The 13,167-nt window shown below is 28.9% G+C and overlaps 1 protein-coding gene across 1 annotated transcript in view; it reads left to right on the top strand.

Annotated features, from left to right (window-relative positions):
- Positions 1-13,167, top strand: part of LOC129980818 (uncharacterized) — a 140,636-nt gene that overhangs the window by 30,019 nt on the left and 97,450 nt on the right. Inside the window, exon 2 of the mRNA XM_056091209.1 lies at positions 3,881-3,908. Coding sequence (XP_055947184.1) covers positions 3,881-3,908 — 28 coding nt within the window. The remainder of the gene's footprint in view (positions 1-3,880; positions 3,909-13,167) is intronic.

Here is a 13,167-nt window from a genome sequence, read left to right as displayed (position 1 = left end):
AGTTTAACAGAACAGCATATCTCATTCTCATTACAACCGCAATGCCCCATGGGATGCGTACCGAATGAGGCATCGCCATCTATTATCCAAAAGAGAAGATAAAGTAATGCAATTGCTACAACATCAAAATATACATAACTTACATCTAAATTGTAAAATGAAGAAGTTTTTGTCGCTTAATTAATTGAATTCATTGAATGATAGTAAAATCTTCAAATGAATTAAAGGCATTAAAAATTATTTATTTGCAAAGTATTTAAGTAATGAAAAAGTATTCGGAATTATAACGATTATTTTTTTAATTTTTGAATATGAAATAAAAGTTGTTAGCCAATTTAAATAGCTAAAATGGACTTTCGAATATATAATCCGAATTATTTATGATATTTCTGTTTCATTTTATTGGAAAATTTAAGAGATCTAAAAACACGAATAACGGAAGAATTCAAAATAAAATCTTTAGCATTAGCCAAGCTTCATGTATTTGCAAAATCTCAAAGCATGTATCCCCCAGGATACATTTATTTCAGATTGAGGGTCTCTGGATTAGAATATTCAAAACAAACTATCGCAAACCGTATTTTCATTCGTTAAGTTTACATTCTGGAACTAAATGCTGCAGTATTGCCGTTTTTATACATATGTATAAAAAAAATGATATGCTCTGTTGGATTTCTTATTTAATAGTTCATTGGCTAACTTCTTATCTAATTTAAATCTCCACTGCTATTTTAAAAAGAGGTTCCTTTTATACGAGTCATTTATTCTTAAAACAACATCGGCAAATAAGCTGTTGATATTTTTTATGCATTTGCAGTTAAGTAAGAAAATGCAGCAATTTTGATTAAGCTGTATTGCTAAGTTTCTCCACTTAAAGATAAAAAGGTTTTTTCTAAAATATGCCTGAATATTATTATTATTATTTTTATTATTATTATTTATTTTGTGATATTTTTCATTAAAAGAAGTTTTAAGCTTTCGTTTTAAAATTGACATACATCTTAATTTGCGTGGGTTGATGTTTTCTAAATTCATAAATCCATAAAATGAGCAAAACCAGTGTTATTATTCTGATAATATTCTTAGCGTGGCTTACAATCTGTAAATAGTTCCATGAAATAAAAATCATTCGAAACGCTCCAAGAGGCAGACCGTTGGATCAAGTGGTACCATATTCGGCATGTATTTGCTTCTTAGGTAGTAGGTGGTTACCAAAATAAAATTTTAATATTTTAATTAGATTCAAATTTTTAATTGCGAATATACAATTTTTAAGGTTTTAATTTACTATCTTCGAAAAATATTATAAGCGATTTTTGCACTACTATAAAATTAAAATAAATTCAAGAAGACCAAATTTTTTTTTCAGTCTTCCTTTAATATTAATAAATTTTTAAAAACCGTTTTACTCATATTTTTCAACAAACTTTTCATTGTTTAAGCTATGCTTTATATCCATGATAATTGCATTATTTATTACTTACATGTTCAGTACATTCGTTATATTTATTATGTTTGTTTATATTATTTATTATTCTGAGTTACATTCAGACGATTTATCACATTTATTGATTTATATTTAGGTAAAAAAAATTAAAAAAATATTCTTGCTAATGATTTTAATATATACTTTCAAGTACAAAAGAATATAAAAATTTAAGATTGTATTTATCTATATTATTTATTACATTGAGTTACATTCAGTAGTTTATTGCATTAATTGATTTATATATAACTAAAAATCTTTAAAAATATTCTTACTAACGATTTTAATATTTAATTTTAAGTAGAAATGAATATAAATATTTAAGATTGTGCTTATTTATATTATTCATTGCACTGAATTACATTCAAATAATTCCTTACATTAATTGATTTATATTCAGCTAAAAGCATCTAAAAATAATCTTGCTAATTATTTAATATCTACTTTTAAGTACAAATGAATATAAAAATATATGGTGTTTATTTATATTATTTATTACACTAAGTTACATTCAGTAATCATTCCATTAAATGATTAACTTAAGCTGAAAACATTAAAAAAATATTCTTGCTAACGATTTTGATTTTTAATTTTAAGTACGAATGAATATAAAAAATTAAGATTGTGTTTATCTATATTATTTACTATCCGCCTTTGGCGACCAGCCGGTTCGCCAATCTTAATGTTCGTTAAAATTTTAATAATTAAATATTTTATGCAATTCCAACTTTAATAGATTCTTCAGCAAAATATTTTAAAACTTCAAATTTTTATAGTCATATAATTCACTCATAATATTATAAAGGCCTTCAGTCATAACGTGATATGTAGCTCTCTAATTTTCTGTTACCCCTCGTCGAATTTATGCTTTAAATTAAAGTGTAAATGATTAATCTGCAATTAATATTATAATATTTTTTACTGAAACAAAGCATTTTTTTAATAATATGATTACTGATAATAGAGTCATTGAGCGTTTAAACTTTATGGGCACTAAAGAATATCTTTCTTAATTTATGTAATATCTCAAGAATTTTTCAACAAAATTTCTCAGATTCATCATGAACAGATCGATTAATTAACAATGTTTAATTTTAAATGCATCAAACACTAAGAAAATAAAATGAATCGTTTAAAATAATCGGTCTAAAACAGGTTTAAAAAGACTACTTAAAAAATGATGTACTTAAAACTATAAGGATATACAAAAAAATATATAACTCACATAAATACAATTTAATTACAAAAGCATGCAACTAACCTAAAAATAATTTAAATCATTGAAAACAGGTTAAAAAAAACTACTTAAAAAACGATGTACTTAAAACTATAAGCATATACAAAAAATATATAACTAACATAAATACAATTTACTTACAAAAGCATGCAACTAACCTAAAAATAATTTAAATCATGCGTTGATAGTGGTTGTCATGACAACAATCAGAACAATGCGCATGCGGGAATTTTCTTCGCCAGTTAGGTAACGCAAATGCGTGAATTTTTCTACGCCAGTTGGGGTAACGCTATGCAGATTATACATTTTTAATTTCCTTTATTCTGTGTTATTTTAATTCAAAAGTACTTCAGAATGAATCTGAAACATGGATTAATTAACAATGTTTCATTTTAAATGTATCAAACATTAAGAAAATAAACAGAATCGTTTGAAATAATCCGCCGAAAAATATTAACCCTAGCCTCATTACTGTTGGGAGAAAAAAAATACTGAAGCCTTACTCATTTGGCGGTGGGGAAAATGGAAGATTATTTTGGCGGAAAATTTGGCGGTGGGGAAAATGGCGGTGGGGAATTTTTTGGCTGGAAAGTTAGTTTTTAATTAATAATTAAAATTCTAATTAAAATTTCTAAAAAACGGACCCCAGGTGCACATTCCCGACCTCTAAGGTATACATGTACCAAATTTGATAGCTGTATGTCAAATGACTTGGCCTGTAGAGCGCCAACACACACACACACATACATTGGGCTTTATTATAAGTATAGATTACATTGAGTTACATTCAGTAGTTCATTTCATTAAATGATTAATATTTAGCTTAAAGCATTTAAAAATATTCTTGCTAATGATTTATATCTAATTTTAAGTACAAATGAATATATATGTTTAAGATTATGTTTATTTATATTATTTATTACACTGGGTTACATTCAGGTGATTCATTACATTGATTTATATTTAGCTAAAAACATTTGAAAAATATTCTTGCTAAGGATTTTAATATCTACTTTCAAGTACAAATGAATAAAAATATTTTAAAAAGTGGGCTGGAATGCCTTCATTATCAAATAATTTACTTATGCAACTCAAATAAGTGTACCATTTTGTTTTGTTTAATGTGCCATCTTAATTTATTGTCTTTTATTTTTCAGGGAAATTCATTGTTACTGTGTCCGGATGGTGAGTAGGCATTGTTTTCCCTTCCACTTTATAATTAATGAGGAATTTTCCTCCTGAGTAGAATGTTTATAGGTTGAAGTTGACATAAATCAATTTTGTTGTATATTTGTCTTGTCGTAACGAGGCATTTTCTTCTCTGTAAAAGATTAAATTAGAACAGTCTGTGTTTTTGACGTTTACAAACTGATTAATTTAGTCACGCGTTCACAAATGCGGTCATTAAACGTTGTATTTCCGTCATGCAATTCAATACAAGAATAAGAAGTCATGTCTCACTTAAGTAATTCTCAACTTCTGCTTTGATTTATTCAACGAAGCATTAGAAAGAAAGTTAAAAATTTAGGTATGCTTCCATACAACATAGAAAATACATTTCGTTTAAGGAAATCGTCTTATACGGGATATGCATTGTCGAATGAATTTATGCAAATACTTGAATGTACTTGTCGAATGAATTTATGCAAGTACTTGAATGTACTTGTCGAATGAATTTATGCAAATACTTGAATGTACTTGTCGAATGAATTTATGCAAGTACTTGAATGTACTTGGCGAATGAATTTATGCAAGTAATTAAATGTACTTGGCGAATGAATTTATGAAAGTAATTAAATGTACTTGGCGAATGAATTTATGCAAGTACTTGAATGTACTTGGCGAATGAATTTATGCAAGTACTTGAATGTACTTGGCGAATGAATTTATGCAAGAAATTAAATGTTCAAAATATACTTTTGAAAATTTAATTACTTTTTTGTATTCAAAAAGGAAGTTAAAATTAAGATTGGGGATGTTTGTAGTTTTGGAACTAATGTATATATTGCCAGTAAGCTCTATTGTATAATATTGGGAACTATATTTTACAATATCGGAACACAATATTGATAAATATAACAAAAGACCTAGACTTTACACTGTTACAATATTATACACTATTATTTTTTCAGATTTTCGAGATAATTTAATATAGAAGTTCAGATTTTCTCTAATTTTTAGCTATGCATATATGGCTAAAGATACGTAATTACTTTTAAAGCTGTCAACTTCATTGTCCATATAAGCAACAGATAACTTAGCATAAACAACATGATACAGATTATAAATAACTGGTATGACAACATGATACAGCTCGCTGAATATTTGAGTTAGTATGTTCAGTAAATTTATTTCAGGAAACATTTTTGGCGAAGCATTCCAAGTTTGTAGTTTAAGCAAAATAACAGATAATTGGAATGTAATTTGATTTTGCATTAGTAATAGCGCTAATTACGGGAACACCCCTTTACCTTTCTGAACGCTGTTAACTGTACTTAATCTGTAAAATATTTAAATACAGTTCTAAATCTTAATAAATGGAATATATTTAGAATTGCTGTTTTGCTTTGAAAACCCAATGCATTTGTAACTAATTATTAGGTCCTGTCTGCTCTCTTTAGATTTCTGAATATAACTGAAGAACTCTAAATTTAGACCTCTAAATGATAATATGATTTGCCTTACCATAAATTGTCATCAATGTTTAGTCAGGAGCATAGCAATGCATTTTCATCTTTTTAACATATTAAGATTTTTAAGAAATGACATTAAATACAAGTAAAGTAATGTATTAAAAAATGACATAAATCAAATAAATACACAAATATTTTATCTCCAAAGCATTTATTTAAAGTTTGCAAAACGCATCTATACCTCTTGCTTTTTCATCTTTTTAACATATTAAGCTTTTTAAACAATAACATTAAAGCACTAATATTTTATCTCCAAAGTGTCTACTTAAATTTTGCAAAAGGCATCTATACCTGTTGCTGTGCTACTGTCCCTATTATGTTTACCTTTCTCATCAGTCAAGGCACTCTATTTTAGGAACTAACTACAATTTTGTAATGTTTTTAATATCTTAAGTTACTATTACTTTTTATGTATGATGTGATTTATTTCCATCTGTACGTTGGCATCAATGCTTTGTCAGGGGCATAGCAAAGCTTTTTCATCTTTTTAACATATTAAGCTTTTTAAACAATAACATTAAAGCACTAATATTTTATCTCCAAAGTGTCTACTTAAATTTTGCAAAAGGCATCTATACCTGCTGCTGTGCTACTGTCCCTATTATGTTTACCTTTCTCATCAGTCAAGGCACTCTGTGATAAGAACCGACTACAATCTTTTAACGCTTGTAAACTCTTAGGTTACTATTTCTTTTTCTGTTAACAGGTAGGGTGACTCAATCAGCTTGGCTGAACGGTAGCGCTTGCTTTGAAATGTGGGAGGAAACGTTTCCCATCGTAAATCAAAGAACGAGAACGCTACCAGCCTTGTTTTTGAGCATCCAACCATGTTTTCGGTAGGGCCGTAAACTTCTGTGACTCACGGAGCGGCTTCACCTCTACCCAAGCGGTGTGTTCTGTCGAAATTCCCCTCCAGACAAAACGGCCTTAATCATGACACTGCACTTGGAAGAAGATGCTTCCGACGGAACAAAGCATCATCATCTCAAAATCGTGATGATTATCGACATGGGTTACTTATACTGTTATTCGATTTGAAAAGGGTTACTTCCCCAAACTGAATCTTACTCACACTTTTTTGTCCTGGGAATTGGATATAAATAGGTAACAATAGAAACGGTTACTCATCGAAATGAAATGTAGCATTCTTGAGCTGATTTACAGTGAATTAGTAGTGATTACTTAGGTATTGATCGGCATGAAACAATTAAATAAATTATTATAGTTGGTTTCCGATTAAATTACTATTTTTTGTGCTATCTTTGGTAAATTTATTATAAAATCTATACTATTGCACCAATTGCTAAATTGCAGTCTTAAGAGCTTCAATGATTATTAGAGTTTTGATTACCTCCGGTGGAGAAAAGGGGAAATTCTGTTCCCCTAACCAGATGTATTCGAGAACGTCGACGCGGCGACATGTACATACTCTCCCGTCTTTTATGTCGTGATGTGTTTGTGTGGTAACTTAGAAATGTCCGAGTCTATATATATGTGAAAATAAACCTATGAAAGTTTCAATTCCTGCTTCGTCATTAATGGAATTGTCATGCACTGACTGAACAATGATAATATGAACAAATTCCATATATTTTATATGACAAAATTGGTGCTGAAAAAGTATGGGAAATATTCGAATGTACAAAGGGAGAAGTCGGTTGGTTTGGTTTGGTTTGGTTTTTGGCACAAGAGCCATTCTTGGTTAAGCTGCGCGAAGCATATGGCATGGTGTTCAACGAGAGAAAATATTCTTTTGTGAGCAGTCTTATGGTATCATTAGGGAAATTAAAAGAAAACAACGAAAATCAGTGAAACCACAATTCCTCTTATAAGTAATTGATCTTTAGTCCTTTCTTAATAAAAATAGAATATTTTATGCTATCACTAGTATTTTCTTCTAATTAATCACATATATTTTCATCTCTTCTCCTAATTTCAAGAAATAACTGCTCCAACAACACGTTGCCTTATAGTAACATCCTTATAGAATCATTAAAAAAGTGCAAAGAAAACAGAGAAAATTACTATAACCACAATCCCTTTTATTAATGATTGATCTTTCAAGCTTTCTTAATAAAAAATAGAAGGCTTTATATTACCATGAGTATTTCTACTAATTTACTCATGTATTTTCTCTTCTGGTATTTCCAAGAAATAATTGCTCCAACAATATGTTGGTTTATAGTAACGCCCTTATAGTATCATTGGAAAAAGTAAAGAAAAAAGCGAAATTCAATAAAACCACAATTCCTCTTATTAGTGATTGATCTTTCAACATTTCTTAATAAAACAGAATATTTTATACTACCCTGAGTAATTTCTTCTAATATATCTCTTGTATTTTTTTTTCCTAATTCCAAGAAGTAATTGCTTCAACAGTACATTGACAAAACTAGTAGTAATCACTGACTTATTTTAGTAATTTCAAATAAACAATTTTGGAAAACCTTCACCGTAGAAAGGATAACTTCATTTCAACTTTAATTCCAATTAAACGAATTTTCGATATAAAAGGAAAGTAACGTACAGTAATTCGATTATCCGATGCTATTATAGTCCCATTAGCGCAGATAATCGAGGCTTTACAATATGTTACTTTCAATTTCAGGACTTCTTCTAAGATCTTGAGATTGAAAACAAAGTTCTTACTTGCAGAGTGCTATGACAAAAAAGAAGTCCATGTCTCTCAGCACTAACGGAGCGTGAAGTAATAAACAAGGTGCTAAGAGTATGAGAAAGAAGTGGCTTGAACTTGAAAGCTTTTTAATAGACAGACAGTTGTTCTCTTTCCCAAGCTAATGTGGTGCTTGGATTGCCCACATTTGAGATAATAGGAGCTCACTCCGGTTATGAAGTATCTCAGAATTTCTATGAATCGAAAGCTGTATCCTGTCTTATTTTAAAACAATGAAAGTTATTTATAGTTTTTGGTTTACTGATAAAAGAAAAACGGACATAGATTTTAAATTAGCTTCAATGCTCAATATTATCAGTAATAATAAAATAATATTCACAAAATGGAAACAGCTGAAATTAAACCTAAATAGTAGAAAGAAACAAAATATCTTTTAGAAGGCATTAGTGGAAAAATTTCGAAGAAAAAATGCCGATCTTATACTAAAAGTAAGATTAATGCATTAAAAAAATCACTTTAGTATTAATTTAATAAAAGAATATTTTCTGAGAACTTCTTATTACATGTCATTCATTTCCGTACGTATATTTTTATGACTCGAATGTTAATGAAATTTTATATAATGAATTTTTATTATCGCCATAATTGTTGTTTTTAGCATTTCTTTTCCAACAATGCCAAAATAAATAGTTTTGCTTAAATCGAATAATCAGTGCTATTGTTGATATTTTTCAGATTTTATCTCCCTATTCCATTGATAGTAAACATATGAAATTCGATTTCTTTACATTTTCTTTTTATTTTAGCTGTAAGTACCTTCAAAGAAGGAAAGCTATTATATGGCTACCCCAGTCCGTATTTATGTAACCAAATATCCTCACAAATTCTTTCCGGTGCATTTCAAATTAGAATTATTCTAATTATCATTATCTGAATTTAATTTAATTGAATAATTATTAGAATTATTTGAATTTAATTTAATTGAATAATTATTAGAATTATTTGAATTTAATTTAATTGAATAATTATTAGAATTATTTGAATTTAATTTAATTGAATAATTATTAGAATTATTTGAATTTAATTTAATTGAATAATTATTAGAATTATTTGAATTTAATTTAATTGAATAATTATTAGAATTATTTGAATTTAATTTAATTGAATAATTATTAGAATTATTTGAATTTAATTTAATTGAATAATTATTAGAATTTAATTTAATTGAATAATTATTAGAATTTAATTTAATTGAATAATTATTAGAATTATTTGAATTGAATTATAATTATTTGATGGCGTATATACGTATATATAGACTGTCTCAGCATTGCGTTTTTTGAAATGAATTGCATAAAATACTTTTCAATATTATAACATATCTAATAAAAAATACGTCGTTAAAGTAAAGCAGAAGTTAAATCCTGCACGGCTTTAAAATAAAAAAATGTTATTTGTAGCTTTCCGGGTTTTTTCTAAAATGAAAACATAAAAATATTTTATATTAATATAAATGTACACTATATTTTTATAATTGCAAATCTTCAAGAATAATTTTAGATGGATATTAAGAATATAATTTGAAAGAAAAATTTAGGGTGGAGTGGCCTTTGGTGGCTATTAGGCACCAGGTTTTAAGCTATTAAATATTCCGTTTCAAATGCTTGCTGTCGCGACGTTGATACCATTTGCTTAAGCTCTGTATGTCTAGACAAGGTGGGAGTAATCCCTTTTCCGTTACACATAACATTAAAAGAAATATGAAATACTTAAAGGATTGAAGAATTAAGTTTCATGAAAAAAAAATTCAAAGCATTCCAGCTTTATCTATTATATTGCCAATACTAGGCTATTCTAATATAGTATCAAAATATAAATTCATTTAGAAAATGAAGAAACCTTTATTCCTTTACTTTATACCAGTACTAAATAGCAAATTGCTATTTCGATTGAGAATATTTATAAAATTATTAAAGGCCATAAAACTTGTGTCTTATCATTATCCTACAAACTCTTACTTCCTTCAAATTTGAAAACTAATCATTGTAAAATTTAATAAATAACTAAATTAAAATAAATATCTGTTTATTTATTAATCATGAATATCATAGCATTTCTTATTTTCCATTTTTGTGACTTGCGTTAAAATTTTTTTTAATGGCGTGTTATTTTAAATCCACAATAAAAAATGGAATAAAAGAAAAAATAAGAAAATATCCATTATATGAGCTAAATTTCAATCCCAATCAAATTATTTCCTCCTATTATAATCCCAAAACTTAATAAATGTTAAATGTAAGACTATTTTTATTTTAATGCTGTGAAAAATTAATTTAACTTTTGTTCATAGTAGTCAAAAATCAATATAATATGAATGATGGAATCACTCATTTCGTTGCTTTTGTTTTATTACCCACTGCACTGTACACTTCCTGAAGTACAACCATTTAAAGCACACTGTAGAATAATTCAAGCATTGCGCTGCTCCAAAATTAATTATTACATTATATGTAGTCTACTGAACAGTTTGCGTTGTCTTCAGTTTTGAATTGTAAATTGCCCTCTCTTAAGCACAATTCAAAATAATGAACCGTAAATCTGCGAAGTGGTAGTAAATTTCAAATCGCCTAACTACATCTGGTTATAATTGTTGAAACTATACATATCGATATTTTTAAAAAGAAAATATGAGGAAATAATTGTCACACTAGGCAAACTTTTTTTTACTTCGTTATACTAGGCAAACTTTTTTTTAAATTTGGAATCCTTTAATTTTAAATTATTAAATTGAAGATGTTCAGATCTTTAATAGCATTTTCCGCTTCACAATGCTTTATTCTTTCTTTTGTATTTCTGAATAACACAAGATTTTTTAAGTGATAATGATTCGTTATTTGTTATTGTTATTTTCTACAACAAGGGGGGGGGCAGAAAATGAAATACAGGCTCAATGAATTATCATTCTAGTCTTGAAATCCAAACTTTGAAAATATATTTGATGGTAGTTGTGGAAAAAGTCCCTTGGGTTGTTTTTTTTAAGCGCGAGTGTAATTAAATCATTTACCTTAACAGAAAATATTTTTTTGTTTCGAATTCTTCAATTTTAAATTATTAAATTAAGGCTGAAAATATCTATCATTTCTCAATACTTCAGTCTTTCTTTAGTATCTGAATAACACTAGGGAAGAGATATACAAAAGTTTTGTGAAATTATCGAACCATGCAACCAATTTCCAGGCAAAAGTACAAGTTCTAAAGATGGCCATTGAATATTGTAAACAGGTGGAGGACAGACAGAAATGCTCAATTTTTTCAGATTCTCTGTCAGTCCTACAAGCCACAAAAATCATCTCACAATTGAAATAGGGAAATTTGGACGATAAAAGAAAAGATAAAATGTGTAAAAATTAATAAATGGATAGAGTTGAATTGGGTTAAGGCTCATATTGGAATATATGGCAATGAAAAGGTGGATTAATATGCAAAGTTGGCGGCATAGAAAGTGGGTGTTGATATAATTGTTGTGTCAAATAGTGTCTTAAAATGGAAATTAAGAGAAAAAAATAAAACTACAATGGTTTGACACATAGTATATATCCAAAAAAGGAAACGTGACTTCATTCCGAATCCATAAATAAAAATAAGAAGATGCCATCCACTGGTAATCCAAATTATACCAGGGCATGGGTGATTTCCCGCATATTTTCAAAGAATTGGAAGAATGCAGGAAAAGTAAATGCATCTGTGGAGGAATCGGTGCTGTTTACCATTATTTAAAGGAATGCATAGAAATCTTGGAATTAAGAAAGAATCCGAAAGTCGAAAATAATAATTTAAATACAGCACTGAGGATAACAGATAATCTTAAAACTTTGAAGGATATGTTGCTTAATATTGCCAGTTTTTTTACTAATTGTTTGAAAGTTTTAAAGTGTTTGGATTTCTATTATAGTGGAACGAGAATCTGTAAGAATATTGAGGATTTCGAAGAGATTTTCTTTAAATGATGGCCTGTTCCTTCTTTAATACGAAGATAGATGAACTGGAGGATGAGGAGAAAGGTCAATGGTTGACCATTTTGTGGCTAGGGGCCAATTGCCTCGAAGAGGATGTCAGTTTGGTGAATCGGTCAGTGTTATGGATAGTGTTATGGTCAGTGTTATAGCAATCGGTCACAACAAATCCTGCCGATATTGCTATGTTTAGTGGCAGCAAGGTAGTCGGCTGCACATAAGAAGAAGAATGTTATGTTGTCTTCCACAGCAACTGAAGAGAAAAACAGGCTAAATAAATTGTCACCCTGGTCTTGAATTCTAAATCGTGTAATTATTTTTAATGGTAGTTGTGGAAGAAGACCCTAAGGAAATTTTAACGAGGAAGTGAAAGAGAATAATTACCTTAATAATATTTTTTTTCAAATCCTTCAATTTTAAGTTATTAAATTAAAACTGGATAATATCTACCCCTTTACAAGATAATACTTCAGTCTTCCTTTTGTGTCTGAATAACATTGAAAACTATTCTAATGTTATTCAGCCAGAAATTACTTCTAATTTATTTTCCTTCGAATCTTTCAGTTTTAAGATATTAAATTCAAACTGGACAATATCTACCGCTTCATAATGCTTCAGTGTTCCTTTTGTGTCTGAATAACATCAGACATTTTTTTTCTGTGGAAATGGTTTGTTTTCCAGATGTTATCTTCCCCAACGAGTGCGGTAGAAAGTGAAATACAGGCTCAACGAACTGTGCACCCTGGTCTTGAGTTTCTGCGCTTTAAATGATAGCTTTCGGTAATAGTTCCAGCTGGCGGGCCGAGCGAAGCGGAACTGAATGCTCGCTCGCCACACGCGGATGATTCCGAAGGTGAAGCACATGATCCGTGCCTTACCCGAGCAATGGCTGGGGGATGTAAGCCGAGAAAAGCTTTCGATTTCGAAGATCTATCCTTCAGATACTTCTTACGCCTACTTAGTTCGCATCCTATCGGCTTTACCGATATTAGACGATATGCAGGTGTAACAAATACATCGGCGCAAACAATCCAAAAAAAGATGTTAAAAGACTTAGATAGGCCAATGTCCCGTTTTCAAGCTTATCGAGGTGAACGGTATGT

This window comes from Argiope bruennichi, chromosome 8 (genome assembly GCF_947563725.1).
Source record: "Argiope bruennichi chromosome 8, qqArgBrue1.1, whole genome shotgun sequence".
NCBI lineage: Eukaryota > Metazoa > Arthropoda > Arachnida > Araneae > Araneidae > Argiope > Argiope bruennichi.
The sequence above is the reverse complement of the archived record's forward strand: the minus strand, read 5'-3'. Positions and strand labels throughout refer to the sequence as shown.